This window comes from Balaenoptera borealis, assembly GCF_965194805.1.
Source record: "Balaenoptera borealis genome assembly, chromosome: 12".
In the NCBI taxonomy this organism is placed as follows: Eukaryota; Metazoa; Chordata; class Mammalia; order Artiodactyla; family Balaenopteridae; genus Balaenoptera; species Balaenoptera borealis.
The window spans coordinates 77,102,592-77,120,274 of record NC_138869.1 but is presented as its reverse complement, the minus strand read 5'-3'; the positions used below and the strand labels follow the sequence as shown (position 1 = coordinate 77,120,274).

General features: G+C 55.3%; 2 protein-coding genes across 6 annotated transcripts in view; both read right to left on the bottom strand.

Annotated features, from left to right (window-relative positions):
* CUL9 (cullin 9) overlaps nt 1-6,050 on the bottom strand; it is a 39,186-nt gene extending 33,136 nt beyond the window's left edge. For 2 of the 3 annotated variants that reach the window (XM_082345464.1, XM_082345465.1), the window contains exons 1-7: nt 5,969-6,048; nt 3,524-4,127; nt 2,796-2,950; nt 1,973-2,485; nt 1,307-1,442; nt 964-1,157; nt 293-692 (exon numbers count right to left, since the gene is read on the bottom strand). In XM_082345464.1, the coding sequence (XP_082201590.1) occupies nt 293-692; nt 964-1,157; nt 1,307-1,442; nt 1,973-2,485; nt 2,796-2,950; nt 3,524-4,118 (1,993 nt within the window). In that variant the 5' untranslated portion in view covers nt 4,119-4,127; nt 5,969-6,048. Of the gene's footprint in view, nt 1-292; nt 693-963; nt 1,158-1,306; nt 1,443-1,972; nt 2,486-2,795; nt 2,951-3,523; nt 4,128-5,968 lie in introns of all 3 variants that reach the window. The other variant, XM_082345466.1, reaches the window with a different exon arrangement.
* A 651-nt stretch (nt 6,051-6,701) lies between these two features.
* On the bottom strand, nt 6,702-16,251 carry SRF (serum response factor). Of its 3 annotated transcripts, XM_082345490.1 has the most exons (8): nt 15,323-16,251; nt 14,338-14,412; nt 13,432-13,698; nt 11,694-11,955; nt 11,023-11,142; nt 9,778-9,969; nt 9,316-9,392; nt 6,702-9,090 (listed from the first exon to the last, which is right to left on the bottom strand). In XM_082345490.1, the coding sequence occupies exons 1-8, from the start codon at nt 15,839-15,841 to the stop codon at nt 8,995-8,997; spliced, it is 1,608 nt and encodes a 535-aa protein (XP_082201616.1). In that variant the 5' UTR covers nt 15,842-16,251; the 3' UTR covers nt 6,702-8,994. The 3 variants fall into 3 exon arrangements, with proteins under 3 accessions (XP_082201616.1, XP_082201614.1, XP_082201615.1); XM_082345488.1 differs by lacking the exon at nt 14,338-14,412 and having other exon boundaries at nt 15,323-16,241; XM_082345489.1 differs by lacking the exons at nt 11,023-11,142; nt 14,338-14,412 and having other exon boundaries at nt 15,323-16,247.
* Nucleotides 16,252-17,683: the final 1,432 nt, after the last annotated feature.

Sequence of the window (17,683 nt, the reverse complement as noted above, 5' to 3'; positions counted from 1 at the left end):
CACCTAGAACTTTCCCAATTCTGTGTGAGGGATTTAATAGTCAAGCAATGAAGATGATAATACTCTGGAATACAGACCCTCCTTTTCCAGGGATACTGAAGAAAGGGAGCAGTGATCAATTACAGATAATCAAGGTCGAAGGAAGGAAAATGGATGCACGCTTCCAAACCATTTTCCCATACAAAAGTGACCTCCCTCCACGGCTTGCCCTCTGCCCTGACTACCCAATTCTCTGGGGACCACCCAGGCCTTGCTCCAACCTCTTTGCCCTCCCTCCCAGCACCTGACTCACCACTGGCTGCCTCCTTCATCTCGGCGGGCAGAGCCATCCCCTCAGTTACCAGAAGCTGGTTAAACAGCTGCGAATCACTCTGTGCCATGGGGGGCTCAGTTTTTCCCCTGGCAGGCTCTGCCTCTAACTTAAGGGGCTTTGCTTTGGGGGACTCAGCCTCTTCCTCTGAGAAGTTGGCCTCTGACTTGGACTCCTCTTCCAGATCTGGGGAACTGGAGTGACTTCGCGAAGAAGACGAGCTGCTCAGTGCCTTGGGTGGCAGCCCGTACTTGGTGTAGATCTGGGAGTTGAGCAGGTCGCTGAGGGCGCTGCCCTCAAACCGATTACTGAGAACCTGCAGTAGACCCTCAGCCATCGCTACGGGCACGGAGATTTCACCTAGGGCCTTCTCACCCAGGGTCTGGCAACAGAATGGTATGTATTTTTTAGGAAGGAGCAGACACAAAGGCCCTGGGGACAGGAACAGAAGGGCGGCCACCTCCCACCGTGCCTTGCACACCTGCTACATACTAGATCCTCCCGGCATTTGCCTCCTCCCCCAGCAGGACCCCTCGGGCTCTCTAACCTCTTGCTTCAGCCTTCCCCTAGGCAGTTCCATATGGCGAACTACCTTAGAGGATCCCGCCTCCAACGCCATTCCAAACCCCCCAGGTATCGCAGGCCTGTAATACCTCATCCAGGTTCTCCCGAAGATTCTGGAAAATTGGCTGCTGCTCACATACATCCAACTTCTTGATGAAGAAGAGGAGCTCCCACCACTCAGCCTGGGTCAGGTATCCCAGTTCCTCGTTCTTCTGAGGCTCGGGCTGGAGGTACGGCAAAGAGTAGAGCCCATCCACCGGCTTCCAGTCCCAGGAGGGAAGTGCTGAGGAGACAGGCATGAGGGGCCTCAGCTCCGCCAGAAACAGATTGAATTTCTGAATCTCTGGGGCAGTTCCTGGTCAGGAAGGGCTTCATTCCAGCCACTCCTCCTCTGTTCAGAGACACGACGTCCATGTCCCCTCCATGGCTCACCTGTGCCCAACACAGTGGCCCCCGACCCCTTCTCCACAGCTGCTGAAGCCATATCCTCAGCAGTTTCCTCGGGGCCCAGGATCTCCAGCATGTGCCAGTGCACCCAATAGGTACGGCCCGTCGACTGCCAAAAGACCTAGTATGGAGGGAGGAAGAAAGAGAGAAGAAGAAGACAGAGGGCTCAGCCCTGTGAACCCTGAGCTGTGCAGGCTGGAGAGGACACGGCTGGACCCAGACCTGGGGCACACAGTCCTCAGGGGCACACGTGGCTAGGCTTGGGAAACCTCCATACAGCAAAAGCCTCCCTTCCCCTACCAAGGTAGGCCCTGCCTCTCATCTCTTCCTAATCCGGATGGCCTCCGCGCCCACACTCCCTCCTAGCCAGCTCCACTGGTGGGGGTCAGGGTGTCTGAACATATCAGTTCTGCTTCCTGGGTGGGAAGGAAAAACTGTTTCCTTGACCTCACAGCCCACCCACTCCTGCCAGATTTTCTCAGCCCTACAAACAGCCCCCCTATCCATCACTGAGCCCCCTCTAAACCATTCCAATTTTCTTGGGGTTTTCTCCTTGGGTGGCCTGCAGAAGCCCCCTATGTGGATGCCCCACCTATGCCTCACCCAAGACAGACCCCCCCAGTGGTGGCCCGCGACCGCGCTCTTGCTCACCTGCACAGGGGGCACGCCATTGTTGCTCTGCCGGAACTCGCCCTCGTCCCCGGCACTGATCTCCTCGTAATCGTCCAGCATCCGCACTCGCATGCCCGGCTGCAGGGTCTGCTGCACGTACTCACCGTAGCCACTGCGGCTAGAGAATTCAGCGCGCTGGCGGAAGGCCCGCCCTTGCCTCCTGGGGGAGGCAACGTTGGTGGGGAGTAAAAGGCTGGGGCCTGAAATGCCAGGCTGAAAGATGGACCGGGTTGGCCGGGGTGGCGATGCGGCCTGTTCACTGAGGTTCCGGGCCCAGCCCATGCTCCGCACGAGCTCTGAGATGAGGTTGCCCACAGCCATACTGAACTCCAGCTCCCGCTGCCCCCGGCTTTTCTCCCGGCCAAAATCCTCCCTTGAGGATTGGGAGCCTCGGTCTCCAGCCCCTGGCTCTGGACTGTTATTCAGCTGATCCAGCAGGGAAGTGACACATAGGTAGCGTTTCACCAGGGAGAAGAGCAGCTTTCCTGGGATCTGGAAGACACAGTCCATGGGGTAGGCTCCTCTTCTCCCAGCTTTAGCCCCTCTCCTTTCCCCTCAATAACACTCTCTCCAGAAAAAGATAAAGGCCTCATCCCCATACCTGTAGTTCTCAAACTGTGATTTATAGAAGAAACACACAAGGAGTGCCCTAAAACAGAGATTCCTGATTCTCATCTCAGAGATTCTGAGTGGGGAGGGTAGCACGAACCTTCATTTTAATAAGCTCCCCAGGCTGACGCAGTCCTGAACCACATTTTCAGAAATGATGCCCTAGGCCTTGTACACAGCATTTCCAGGGTACCTGAGGCAGATGAATGCCCTCAAAGGCCATGCAGTGCTCCTCAGAAGACGTGGTCTCTGCAAACAGCTCCAGCAAAGTATAGCGGCTGTCAAAATCCATGTGCTGCTCGATGCCATCTTGCTGGCTCAGTGACAGAAGGACATGAGCCCGACTCCCTGTAATCCACACCCAATCTGTATCTTCTCCTCAATCCCCACTACTTACCCGCTGCCTTCCCCCAGACTCTCTATCCCCTACCCCCAGAGGCTTTCAAACTTCTCTGTGACTGAGACTCACAGGAACACATACATTTTACATGGTAACCTAATACAAGTGTACACATATGGAACTGAAACGTATTTCAGGTTACAAAACTTACATTACTAAGTGCCATGTGCTGATATTTTACATTTTAAAAAATGGTTATAACCCACCAAACTGATTTCATAACCAACTAACAAATCTCAAACCAGTTTAAAAATATAAACTTATTCCCTTCTCTGCCACTGCACTGAGAATGGACAGATAAACCAGGTGCTATCACTTTATCCTGTTTATGCAGGTGCTATCACTTTATCCTGTTTATGCACCTGTGATAGCTTATTTTATATTTTTCCCTTTGCGATGAAACTGATGTCCACCAAATACTAGGTATTCTTACAGAGATGGGAAATCCCTCCTCTTCCTGTTCTTACTCCTGTAGCCTCATTCTCCCCAGTGTTTACCTTCTTCCCCTGGCTGTCTCTTACCAGCATCATGGGCTGCCAGGGCCTGCAGCATCTTGCCCGCACTCCGACGGATCTGAGGCTCAGGGTTGCACAACATGTGCATGAGCAGGTCTAGGGCGCCTGTCTCTCTGAAGACACCAGTGAGGGGCCCGATGCTGGCGTAGGCGCTGAGCACGTGGATGGTGTGGAGCACAGCGGCCGTGAGGCTCGAGGTCGCACCTTCTGCCAGCTGCCTGGCAGCCCTGCGCACCAGCGCCCGCACATCAGCCTCCATCTCTCCCATTGCCACATCATCCAGGCCTCCTGGATCTCGGGGAAAGCTTCCGGAACCCCCAGCTGTTTCATGCTGAGGTCCCTTAGATAATGCCCGCTCACCTAACAACATGGGGCAGTTGGCGTAGACCTCGGGGGCTGACAGCCACATGAGGATGTGCTCTGCCTTGCCCTCTTCCACACCCACTCTGCCCACTTCGCCACACTTCAGGACACTCCATCGGATCAGGTATTCAGGACGCCCATCATGCCCAGGCCGCTGTCGGAGAAGTTCTTCAGGATATGCTTGCAGCCGGGGCCCCAAGGGCACCATGAGTTCCCCAGGGCGCCGCTCCCCCACCATCCTGACTTCCTGGGACACACAAGGAGAAAGACAGAGGCTGTGTTGGAAAGGGAAAAGGCTACATAAAGGGGGTGGAATCTTGAGGCGTAGACAGGGTGGGTGGTGATTGGTAGGTTGCATGGAATTTAGAAGCCAAAGAGAAAAGGCCAAGAATAGGATGGAATGAATAACTTGAACATACTTTGGGATTTATAAGAGAAGGAGAATGGAGTGAAAAACGGCGATAGAAGGAAATGAAAAGATTTAAGAAATAGAAGAAATTACAAAAGAGGATGAGAAGAATAAAACGCAAGGTAACAAAAAGAGTTGACAGTTAATCAGGACAATTTGGGCAGAACAGTAGGGTGGCTGAGGGGTACAGATCAGGACTTAGAAGGATGACATGGGTGAGCAGGTAGGACAGCAGCCTGTGAGATGGTGGGGCCAGAACAAGCCAGGAAAGGCAGGATGGGGAAGTGGTAGGACAAGGAGTATAAATGACAGGGTAAAACTGGACTGTGGATATAAAAGGGTGGGCCACGGCAGATACAGAGAACAGAGACGAAAGGAGGCCCCCACGTGCAGATGGCTGGATGGGAAAAGGGTATGAGAATATTGTGAAAGGAGGAGGGGACTAGGGGGCCAAGTAAAATCATGCGAGAAAAACACCAGGTCCCACCCTGCACTTATGCAGTAGGTACGGTGAGGCTGTAAGTCAGGTAGTTATAGACAGAGGTAGTAATCATGGAGTTGAAGGCTAGGGAATGAGGTCAGGAGACAGTAGAGATTCTAGAGAGGCAATATATCAATAGTACAGATTCAGAGTCAGATAAATGGGACTCTGAATTCTGGCTCTTTCACTTACCGTGTGCATGCTTTTGGACAAGTTACTTAACTTCTAAGCCTCAGTTTCCTACTCTGCAAGATGGTAATAATATTCATACCCAACTCACGAAGTTGTTGTAAAAAGTAAGATCACATATATAAAGCATTTATAACAGCCTCTAACATACAGTGAGCGCTTAGTAAACAGAATCTAATATTATTATTCTTAGAGAAGAAGGTAGGATCAGTCCCCAGATAAACGGAACGCTATTAAGTCAGAAAAGATTATAAACACGTGTGGAGTGATGACTACACTAGTGATCAAGGAACACTATGAAGCAGTGTGGGGGCAACAGGGAATGATGAGGATAAGAACGGACAATACACCAAGATGAAGAACTGGTTATCAGGGCAGGGATCATGTTGGGGTACAGGGATAGAAGATGAGAATAGAAGAAACGCGTGAAGAGGAGGGGAAACATGGGATGTGGACCTCGATGGGGGTAGGGGTCCAGTTAGCATGGGGGGCAGGACAGGGAGGTAACCAGAGATGTGCGATGGACAACTGATGAGCAGAGTGAAGTAACACCATCGGAAAGGCCTAAATGGGGGGAGAGGGAGGGCCTAGAACAGGAGCAATAAACTAAGGTGTGGAGGCGAGGTCTGGATGCGGGGATGAGACAGCAGGTAGGCGTAGGTCGCAAGATCAGGCCCGAGCTTGCAGGCCAGCAGGGGCCGTGGAGGAGGCCCGCATCGCCACAGGAACGGGCTTGGGGGGCGGGGTGAGGATGGAGAGGCGCGGTCGGAGGAGGCTGACTGGTCCGAGAATCTCAGCAAGACCTGGCTCCTGTCGTCAGCCCCACGGAGAGTGGGCAAGGGACCGGGGAGGGAACGAGGCAGGAACCGGGGAGGGAACGAGGCAAGGACCGGGGAGGGAACGAGGCAAGGACCGGGGAGGGAACGAGGCAGGGACCGGGGAGGGAACGAGGCAGGGACCGGGGAGGGAACGAGGCAGGGACAGGATCGGCGCAGAACCCTCCTCTCACCTCCCACCGCCCGGCTCGGCTCTCGCTGGGACACAGCGCTGGTCCCGCCGTCCTGGCCCCGCCGTCCTGGCCCCGCCTCCTCAGCAGCTCCCTTCCGGGTCACGTCGCGAGTGCACGCACGGTCGGGCGGCTACGGGACCCACCGCGGCCCACAGCCGAGCGCGGCAGCAGCGCCGCGCGTAAGCGGAGCATGCGTAGTACCCGAGGACTGCTGCGCTGGGGGCGAGCTGCCCCGGGAAGGGTGAGTGGGGCGCTGCCCGCTGAGCCCAGGGTCGTGGTCACGTTGCTCCTTTCTCAGCAGCCGTAGGCAGCCCTTTCCATCCAATATCAACTTTGAAGCCCTCCCTCCTCTTCACTAGGTCTGCCTTCCTCATCCCCCACCGAAACTCACACTCCCACCCTAGGGCTTTCCTCTTATTTTGCACTAGGTCACGTAGCCCTGAGTTTCCCAAACCCGATGCTTTGGATTGGTTGCGTCACTTTTCCTATTAATTAAAATTGCTCCTCTCTGTGTTGACCTAAGCACCTAGAACAGCTGGGGCCAAAGATAAAGGCCCGAGCCCCCCCGGAAATGTTCCTCAGGTATACTCCTAGAATTTCAACAGCCCAAAGCACTCCTTAGCATTTCATCAAACAGCCAGGCTTGCTTCTCAGAGCAGCAACTTTTGGGGTCTGATTCACGTTCACACCTCCCTCCCTCCAATATGGGAAAACAAAGGCAAAGACCCCACAGTCTGTGCACAAAAATGATACATTTATTGAAAGAGTATTTTTTCTTAATACAAAAGAAAGCTCTGTACATAGGACTGTGACCATGTCCACTATTCCTGGGTCAGCATCCCAGGGAAGTAGAAACCACTAACATACACACCCCACATTCACACACACACATTCACTCAGGCACACACACACACCCCAGAGCCATCAAGGAAGGGAAACACCAAGGGTCGCTGCACATATAAATGCCACCTCGTCCCTGACGCACACATGTTCTCCCAAGGCCACGCTCACACAACACACATTATAAGCACTTTGCCTGATTCACTCACTGGGTCTGTCTTTTGTGGGAAGGAGAGGAGGAATTCATCAAGGTCTCCTCCCCTGGGTGAGAGGGGGGAGTGAGTGAGTGATGGTGGAGTGAAAACAAGAGCAGAGAAAAGGGGCTGGGCAGTTACAGACCTGAGTCCCAAGCTCCCCCACTCTCTAGCCCCTGATTTGCCATGCCCCAATCTTGTAAGCCACCCATAAGCCCCCAGCTATCTCCAGGAGAAAGCCAGAAAGATGACTTCCATCTTGGCACCCCAAACTGGGGCAAGACAGCAACGGGGGTTAGAGGTTCGGAGGTTCTCAAACATGTCGGCAAATCATCCCCTTGATAACTAGGCTGTGCGTAAAAATTTCCCCCACCCCTTCACCTAATCACAGAAGCAGGCTTGTTCCTACTGAAGGCAGTCCTAAGGGGTTAATAAAACTCCACTCCACCGCTGCCCTGTTCTGAAAAAGCTCCCTCTCTGGATACAGGTGGTAAAGGTAGGCTCTGACACAGGGTAAAAGACCCTCCCCCTATGTTGGCCCACCCTCAAGGTCTACCCCAAAGCGGGTAGAAGGGGTGGGGCACGGCCCCTGTACAAATTACATAAATACTGAGGTTACACTTAGAAAAATAAAGTCATTTTCTTCAAGGCTTTTTGTCTTAATTTTAAAAAGTTACAGTAGCTGCTCACTCCCTGGGAGAGCTGCCATTTCTGGCTCCCCTAGCCCCACACTCAGCCCAAGAGCTGCTCCCATTTCTTCTGCCCCCCCATTCCTGCCTTCCGCCCCCTCCCAGACCCCACCCTGCTCACTGCAACTTGGGCCCCAGGCAGCTGCAGGCCTGGGGGCGCACAAGGCTGCAATGCCCATGCGTGTGGCACAAATGAAGTCGGTTGCCTCTGACACCCTCCCACCCCCGTCCCCACATTTGGTCTCCCTTTTCCCTCTCCCTAGCAACAGCCCTGAAGGACAAAAAGAGGCCCAGAGCTGTGGGTCACCCTCCCCACCCCGTTGGGGCATGGCCTGAGGGCCCCTCCCCCGGTTTTCTCCTGGAAACAACCCAGGACCGGGCGATCCCAGAATCTCCCCCACACACTGGCGGGCCCCAAGCTCATGGGGCGGCTCTGTCCCCAGAAGCCCAGCCAGCTCCAGGGAGCCCCAGGGCTCCCCAGGGAAGGGGAGCTTGGGCAGGGAGGGGGACGAGAAAAACGCCATAAAAAAAAGTTAAATATTTTAAAAATATATATTTATAGATTTGTTTTCACTTCGTCTCCTCAAATAAAAAGTTCAGAATCAACTTTAAGTAAAGCAGCTGGGAGGAGGGGGGGAAGACAGGGGGAGAGGGAACACCGGTGGTTCCCTCCAACCCAGTAGCCCCCGGAGTTCCGAGGGGAGCGACAGGGCAGGGCAGGTCACCCCAGGAATCTGCTCTGTGCACAGGCCCCACTACTCAGGAGCTGCAGGGGCCACGGGCACGGGCAAGTCTTGAGGGAAGAAGCCCCATCTCCCCAGCTGGCTCCCTGAGGGGCAGGGTTAGGGCTCTTTTGACCCAGCCTGTGGCAGACGCAGAGCTGACGTGGAGTCAGCAAGGAGGCTGGGGAGAGGACCCCGACTGCTTCCTCAGGGGGACACAGTGCCTCGTCCCACAGAGACCTGTGTGTGGGAGGGGGAGCACGGTCCCATTGGGTAAGCTAATACTCATGGCAAACACGGAGCCAAGCTGGCAAGGGGAGTCTGAGGAGGCAGGACAGCCCCACCATCAACAGAGATGGGAGGTGGAGCTAGAAGGAGGGGAGGGTGAGGGAGGGTAGGGTGGAGGGCAGGCTGGCCCATTTCTTTGGCTGGAGTGAGAGGGCTCAGTCCCGTGGCTGCCCACTGCTCCTCCCCGCCTCCCTCCTGCGGCCCGTCAACATGTGTGTAAAGAAAACGTGAAAAGGCAACAATAAATAAGTGGTGCCGTCCCTTGGGCCATCTGTCCAGGGCGGCAGGGCGGATCAGTCACTCTTGGTGCTGTGGGCGGCATCCAGGTTCACCACCTGTAATTCGGTGAGGTTGCTGCTGCTCCCGGCCTGCTGCCCTATCACAGCCATCTGGAGGGAAGGGGATGGGTAAGCAGGAGGTAGGGGGCTGGAACTGACCAGCCAGCTCAGGCTGCCCCCTGCTCACCTGCCTGCCTGCCCACCACACAGGCCTGACCAGGAAAATGGATAGGCCTCTTGGCTAAGGATCTTGGCTTGGACCACCCAGTAATGGAATCCCTGAGGTCAAGATAAAGAAGGGGCTGGCTGACTGGGGTGAAAGGTGCCCCCACCTACCTGGTGAAGCTGAACTGCAGAAACAGGGATCTGCACTGTCCCAGATGGCGCTGTCAGGAACACCTGGGGGACGCCACCTGCATTCAAAAACCAAAGGAGAAACTCAAATCACTAGCTCAAGAGAAACTTCCAGATCTTGGAGGTGTGGTGATAAATGCACAAGTGACTGGGTGAGTCTCAGATGTAAGTGCCCAAAGGTAAGTGTCCAAATGTGTCTAAGTACGTATGTGGGTGTGGGTGTTCAAGTGTGCATGAGTGTCCAAGCCTGGATGCTGGAGTGTGTGTGCAAGCATCTGTATGTGTGTGTAAATGTGTAGGTATATGTGTGAGCACCTGGTTTAGGTATGTGAGTGTGTGCATCTGAGTTGGGGGAGGCATTTGAATGTGTGTGTGTGTGTGTGTGTGTGTAAGGGAGGAAATGGCCCTCCTTTCAGCAGCCCTGCCCCCCCCTCCCAAACTCACCTTGCTCCTGGACCTGGCTGTGGGACACCTGCATGGTGGATGGTGCCTGGGAGAAGGCATTGAGCACGGTGAGGCTGCCATCAGCCAGGCCCGAGGTGGGTGCATACATCACCGCATGGGGGCTGGGGTACATCATGTGGCCTCCCACAGTTGTGGGCACAGATGACGTCATGATGGTGGCGGGCAACGTCACTGGCAAACACAGACACACGTCAGGGAGGTCGGCACTGGTCCATATTGACATCCCCCATCCCACCCCCAGGAACTACAGGCCTCCAGAGCCCTCTTGCCATTTCCCAGGTCAAAAGCTAGATAAAACTTATTCCTTGGTTCCCTGTCATCAACTAAGAATATCCTTATTTTTTCTTGAACACAACCACACCAACCTTTAAGTGTATCCTATCACATCGTTCTATTCCATTATCTATCTGCTCTGTTCCAAGACCCCAAGGCCCTGGGAAAAACAAAGATTACAATGACTGACCCAACCCAAGCAAACTCAGATACTCTTCTTTTAGAGAGCTCCCTCATCCCGTTTTTTACTTGTTCTCACTCCTCCTCTCTCTTCCTCAACATGTGGCTAACAGATTCAGCTTTTAAATAAGCACTTCTCCAATGTTAATGTGCATACAGTCACCGGGGGAACTTGTTAAAAATGTGGATTCTGATTCAGTAGGTTTGGGGTGAGGCTTAAGAGTCTGCATTTCTATCAAGCTCCCAGGTGATGCTGTGATACTGGTCCTCCTTCCACAGACCAAATTTCGTGTAACAAGGTTGCAAATAACTTAAAGTACTTAAAAGTACTTTTATTTTGAAAGTGTCTCGTCATTTCTGAAATGACTAGAGACACAGAGGGGAATTATGGTTACTCAAAAGCTAGGACACCCTCCCACGAGGAGACAACTACTCTATATAAGTCCTTCCTGGTAATTGAGCAAACGTGTGTCTTTGGGCAAGTAACTTCTCCTTTCTGGGCCTCAGGCTTCTCACCTAAGTAAAGAGTGTAGCTTCAATGGTCCCTAATTTCTTCCTGAAATCCACAGCCCTACTGCAGGGCAGGAGTCAAAACCCAACCATCCTCACCTGACTTTCTCATAAGGATTAGGGCAAGGGTTAACCCAAAAGCCTCAGTCTCCACATTAAGAAATTCTCTGACCTTAGTTACGGGATGGATACTGCTGGGCACCTGCTGCTAGGCCTCATGAAGGAGGCAGAGCAGGGAGGTGACAGAGCTTCGAGCTATACCTGTCCCGCTGGAGGAGGTCTGCGTGAGGTCTGTGCTGCTGTCGCGAGAGGGAGACGCTTGCTGTGGGGCCTGGTGCACCTGAATGGCCTGCACTGGGACCTGCTGGGCCACTGCCCCACCTATGAGACACAGAGACTTACTCGTGCTCTGTCCTACCCAGCCACCACCTGCACCAAGCACCCTCAAACACCCCCAGGCCCAAGGTCTGGCATTCTATCCCCGACTCCCATCACTATCTTTCCTGGGAGCCAAAGAGGCCCTTCATGACCAGAATCTTGTCTCCAGGGGCTTCCACGCTCTGCTCTTGCCCTTCCCTCCTCCTCCTGCCCTAGGCCCTGACTCTACCCTCTTCGGTTGACACAGGAGCAGGCATCAAGGACATGATCTGCCTTCCAGTCAAGGTAGGGAAGTGGTAGAATGTCTGCTGTCCTTGTGGCAATGGAGGCACAGGGCTGGGCTTGCTAGACAAGGCCAGAGCATATGGTTGAAACTTACTGACAAGGATAGTTCAAGTCCCAGTGGGGAGGGACCCAGTGCCTACCAATGGGACATAGAGGCTTCTCTCAGGCTCTGGCCCCTGTTCACCCTCTTTCTGAGTGAGGAAAGTCATTCTCCTTGTGCCAGCCCTAAACCCACTCTTAGCATGCTCAGTTTGCCCCTTGTGACTCACCAGGCATCAGGGTGAAGCTGGTAGGCAGCTGCATGAGGCCCCCGGAGGAAACAGGGCCGCTGCCTGTACTCTTCAGCACAGTCCCGTTGGCACTGCTGACAGCGCTGGGGCTGACGCTAGCAGACACTGGTGCCAGGTAGTTGGTGATGGGAAAGGAGGGGCCGCTGCTGACTTGCATGGTGGTAGAGGTGCTGGGTGCTGTCTGGATGGTGGAGGTGGTACCCGGCAGGTTGGTGACAGTAAAGGCCGGTTTCAGTGTATCCTACACCCAGAGTAAAGATGGAGTGGTGAGCCTCTACCAGACCCTGCCCCTTCAAGAAACTGTGTGGATTGACAGCCCAGAATGGAACCAGTGTGCTTGCGTTCAAATCCCAAGTCCGCCATTTACCTGCAGCCTGACTCTTAGACAAGTTATTGAGCTGCTGAGCTTTTTTCTTTAGTCTTCTGTCTGTAAAAGAAGGATAATACCTACCCCATAGGTGTTGTGAAGATTAAACAGGTTAACATATGTAAAACACTTAGAATAGTGCCTGGCTCATAAAAAAAGCAGTAAGTATTTGCTGCTGTTATAATGATGACAATGATAATGTCACCTGAGGTCTGTTCCCAGCTCTGGCAATGATAATCTGTGTGACCCTTGGAAAACCTCTTCTTTCTGAGCCTCAGTTTTCTTCTTCTGTAAACATGAGGGGGCTGGGCTACTATGTCATCCTTAAAAGGGTCCTTCCAGCTCTGAATTGCCAGGCTTCTGAGATAGGGACCGACAGTTTTTCAGGGAATTTAGGGTTTGAGAGCGATCTTGGGGGTTTGGCAATGAAGCACCAAAAGAATTTATTCATTCAGCAAAATTTCATGGGAATAAATTAGCCCTACTGCTAAAAGAGTGGGGAGCCTAGAGCACTGACTCTCCCCTCAGGGAGGCTTTGTTCTTCGAAGAGGAAGGAGGAAGCCAGGAGCTGAGAACCAAGCCCAGAGAACTGAGGGGGCTCCGATACTGGAGGTGGGTCAGCGCGGGATGTTTGCTAAGCAGTGGAGCTCGAAGCCCCTGATTGGCGGAGGCGTTGCTAAGGCAAACAGTGCCGCTTCCTCCGATTGGCCAGTTAGTGAAGGGCCACCCGGAAGGTGGCGCTCCCCAGAGCAGCAAGGGAGGAAGCTCCACCCCCTCTCCTTACCGGGAAGAGGAAGGGGGAGGCGTAACCACGGCCGGCATCCCTAGCAGCCGGGCGAATACACTCCCTAACGTGTGCAGACCCGGACATCCTGAAGAGGCAGGCGGCTGGCTAGTAAGGTAGTCTCCCGCCTAGTCAGCCAGCCTGCCTGCTGACAGTGCTGGCTTCCCAGGACCCTGGAACCCATGAGCACTCCCTTCCTACTCCCCGGCCACCCAGCCGGCCAGGAGGGCAGGGCTAAGCGACGCCCCCGCCCCCAGCAGGGAGACAGCTGGCGGGAGGAATGCAAGGGCCCTGCCAGGCAGGCGGGCTGCAGGCGGGAGGCCGGCGTGGAGCCGGAGCCGGCCTTATATGGGCACGGAGGCCGCCCGCTTATCTAGGGGGCCGGCCTCCTGTCAGGATAGAGAGGATGGACACCTGTACCCTAAGATGCGGGGCACTAACCCGGCTCCACTCCACATCAGTAGGCACCTATCCACCTGTCCTGGGCGAGGGTGAGAGACCCCTTCCCCTCTCTGCCGGTCAAGTCCCTCCCCTTCCTTCCCCTCAGACAGGGGACCCAAACACACCTTGGTCTCCCCACTGCTGTCGGACTCCGACACCTGGTAGGTGAGATCTGTTTCTTCAAAGCCCGTGGCACTCATTCTCTGGTCTGTGGTGGGGTCTGAGCGGGGTGGAGAGTCTGGCGAGTTGAGGCAGGTCTGAATCAGTGCCTTGCCAGTCTCACTGGTGATCATGGGCTGCAGTTTGCGGGTGGCAAAGGTATACACATGGCCTGTCTCACTGGCCACCAGCAACAGCACCTGTGTCCCTGTCAGCGTGGACAGCTCATAGGCCTGGGGGTAGGGGGGGGAGATGGGTAGGTCAGCAAAACTTTTAATCTCTACCTTCCTTGGGCAGTGGGAAAGAGAGGGAAGTACACAGTGATCTCAAGCCCCCACTCCCATAATTACCTTCCTCTCCAGTGACTCTATAGGGGTCTTATCTGAAGGATATCTGAAGGTGAGCTGAAGAGTAGAAAAACCCCATGCTTCTCTTTTGAGGAACAGCCTCACTGACCTGCAGATACCCCAAGCAAATAGCCACAGCTCCCGGTGACAGAACATATAACACCTCAGCAGACACGGAAGGGCCCAGGTAGCTGCTCCTCACTACAGCTTGGTGCCCAGAGCCTCACGAAGAGATGGCTCCCACTACCTCCTCACCGTCACAGGGACCAGGATGAAGTCACTACTACACTGGAAGTCACATAGATATTAGGGATAAGGGGCCACCTAAGCTCTAAAATGTCCCATGTTTCTTCCCAGAAACTGCACAGGCACTAACCTGTTGCCATTTTGTCCTGCTCTATAATACTCTGCTCCCCCTTTTCTCTTTCCTTGTCTTGATTCAACAGTGTCTGGAGTGAGGGGAGATGGCAGCTAGATTAGCGGCTACTACCCTGCCATAAACCCAGGAAGGGGACCTTCACAGACCTTCAAGGATGGCCCCATAGGTAGCATCCTCACTCCCAACAAAGTTCCACCACCCACTGGAAGCAGCCTTGGTTTCTATATGGGATAAATATAAACACCGGCCAATGTTCCCAGAGTTCTAGCTTCTTGTTTCCCAGTTCCTCTGCTTTCATCCCTTCCCATATCTTCTATACCCCAAGACAACTCCTTTCCTCATCCTTTTCACTGGATAATCAGCTAGAAGAGGAGGCATTTCTAGGTACCTCTGCAAACCTCCCCAAACTCCGTGCACAGATTTTCCCCTAGGGCTGGAAATCCCACTTGTTCCAGGGGCAAATGATTCTGAAGCCTGTCCTGCAGGGAGTGTGCTGGCTTCCAGTGGATGCACGGAAGACACATGGCCATCTCAGGACTTGGTTTCTGATGCTCAGGGCAGCATCAGTTCTCCTGCCCTGCTCCCTTACCTGGGGCTCTTGAGCCCCATTCGGTCATCAGCCCTGCCCATCCTTCCAGCCAGCACTACTCTAGTGATGCCCACCTTCCTCCCACACATGTTCGCTCATTGTTGTTATGCAGCTCCAACCTCCTCACCCCCATACCTTCTCTTCTCCCTGCTTTTCCGGCGCCTTCCCCCCCAACACCAGAGCGCACTGGACCTACTGACCCCCGGGTCTCGTTAACCACCTCCCGGGCAGCCCCGCAGCCTCCCATTACCACTCCTCACTCCTCCGCTCTACGAGGGCCCCGGTCCTCTCTGGCGCCCGTCACTCCCACCTCGGCGCCTTTCCTCTCTTTTCCGGACATTCCCGGCATCTCCCCTCTCCCCACATTTCCCTGGCGGCCCCTCCCCTTTCACCCTCCTGGGGCAACAGCCATCCCCTCCCACACACCTCCTGCGGACTTGCCGCCTCTCACCTCCGCCTCGGCTCTGCCTCCTTCCCGGGCTCCCCTTGCGCGTCCCCACCCTCCCGGTCTCCCGTGGCCGGCCAGCCTCCCGGCCCGGTACCTTCTTCATGATGCCCGTCTTCCTCTTGCTGAAGGTCGTGTAGCGCCGCAGCTTGTTGTCGATGAACTCCATCTTGATCTTCACACGGCCCCGAGTCTTCTTACCCGGCTTGGCCCCGCTCACTGCGCCGCTCACCGGCCCGTAGCCCCCGGTGGCCGCCGCCGCCGCCTCGGGCCCACCGACCACCACGCCGAGCTCCATCTCGCTCAGGCTCCGCTTCAGGCCGCGCCGCTCCGCGCCCAGCTCCTCCTCCTCGCCAGACTCCGAGTCACCCTCGCTGCCGCTGTAGAGGGCCCCCGCGGTGGGCGCCGGGGTGGTTGTCGCAGCTGCTGCAGCCTCCCGCTCAAGGCGGCCCGGGCCGAGCCCCGCGCCGTTCCCGGGGACCCGGCCCCCGTTAGCCCCGCGAGTCCCGCCGCCGCCTCCACCGCCTGGCCGCCCCGTCGGGGTCCGGTTCAGGCTGCCCCCCAGGGCCGAGCCCCGGCCCAGCGCCGCCGCGGCCCCAGCTTGGCTCGGTAACATGGCGCTCAAAGTAGGAGGGCGGACGGGCAGTCAGCGAGGAATCGGAGCCGCCGCCGCCGCCATCGGCTTCCCGGCTCAACCCGGCGCTCCTGCTGCTGTTTAGTGCCGCTATCGCTGCCGCCGCTGCCGCTGCGAACCCGGGGCCCCTGCACGCCCGGGCCGACCTGGGCCCTCACTTTCCTGCCCCTGTGGCCCGGGTTGCCCCAGGCCGCGCGGAGCGCCCCCTGTCCGTACGCTAGGGCGGCGCGCCCGGCGGCCGTCAGTGTCCCCCGGGGGGCAGGGGCTGCTGGCCGCGGCCGAGACGGCGGGTGGAGGGGGCCGGGACCACGCGCTGGTGGCAAGGGATCCCCCGACCCTTCCCCCCATATAAAGAGATACAATGTTTCCTTTTATGGCGAGGCCGCTCCTTATATGGTGAGCCCCTGCACCCCCGCCCCATTGGTCCGCGGTTCCAGCACCTCCGCTCCCCATTGGCCCACAGGGGGCGCTTATTTGCATAGACATACCGAACTCGCTGCTGTCATCGCGCGTCAGACGGCAACTCCAAAAGGGGAGGAGCCGACGCCTCTTAAAGGAACAGGAGAGGAGGTTCCACTCCGCCCCCCTGACCAGAGAATGGTAGAGAGAATTGGGAGGAACCTGCGGTAGAGGAAGCCTGGAAGAGCACTGGAGCACAGTCTTGCGGAGGAGAGGGAGCGGTACTGGGAACCCGGTGCTGGAAGGGCTGGAAGCTAACACTGGGATAGTCCCTGAGTGGATTGTGCGGATTGCAGTAAATGATATGCAGCCCAAATTCCCAGGGACTGCAGGGATTAGAGCATTTCCCCACGCCTTCCCGAGGGAGTCAACGTTACTGGCGGAGCAAAGGGGGCTTGTGTCCCCGCTGTCTACACTCTTCGCCCTGCGGCCTCTCGGCTCCACCGCTTCCCCTCCCCCCCACCACTTCCTTTCCCTTTCCCTCTCTTTTCAAGGCGACGACACTTTCCCACCAGGCCGGCTCCCCGGTCCTCATTCATCATTCTCTATGCTGGTTTTGGGGGGGGGGGGGCGGGGATCTTTGGCAGACGTACATCTGGAAAAGACCGGGGGAGACAGTCGGCCTCCCGGTCCCCAATGGGGGCAGGGAGGAGAGATGATGATCTGTAAAGACTTCCAGCTGCGGCCTGGGCTGGAGGTGGGGGTGGTCGTGGGGATAAAGCCCACCCCTCAACCAGTGCAAAGGCCTGGGAAAAAGTGTAGCCAGACAGAAAGTTTAAGCAAGCAAGCAAGTGCATGCGTCACACACACACTCTCTCTCTCTCTCTCTCACACACACACACACACACACACACACACACACACACACACGCCCTTCTCTTGAAAGCCAAGAAAAGCCCATAGGAGGAAAAAAAAAAAGAGTGAAGTGCTGCAAAACCCAGGTTCAGGGTCTGGGTCTGGTTCTTAGCTCCAAGGCAGTGAAAATAGCTTGAGCTTTACTATTACAGAAATTATTAAAATCTGGAAGCTGCCTCTTCCTAGCCCTGTGCCTGGAAACAAGTTTTTGACCTCTCCAAACTCCACATTACTCATTGTTGGTATGAGGTCCTTAAAAAGATTAGATGAGATATAGATTAAAGTGCAGTGGTGGTCTAAGTAAGTGGTTAGGGAGGTAATCACCTTGTCCCTAGGATAAACAGCCTCTTGTGTTTAAGGGGATGGCATAGGATGATGATTCCTGCCTTAAAAATTGTTATGAAGATTAAATAAAGCAGTCAGTTGTGAATAAAGTGGTAGTGATAGTGAAATCAATTTAGTATACTGCAACCAGCATTTAAATTAATAAAGTAATGGGTCTCACAAAAA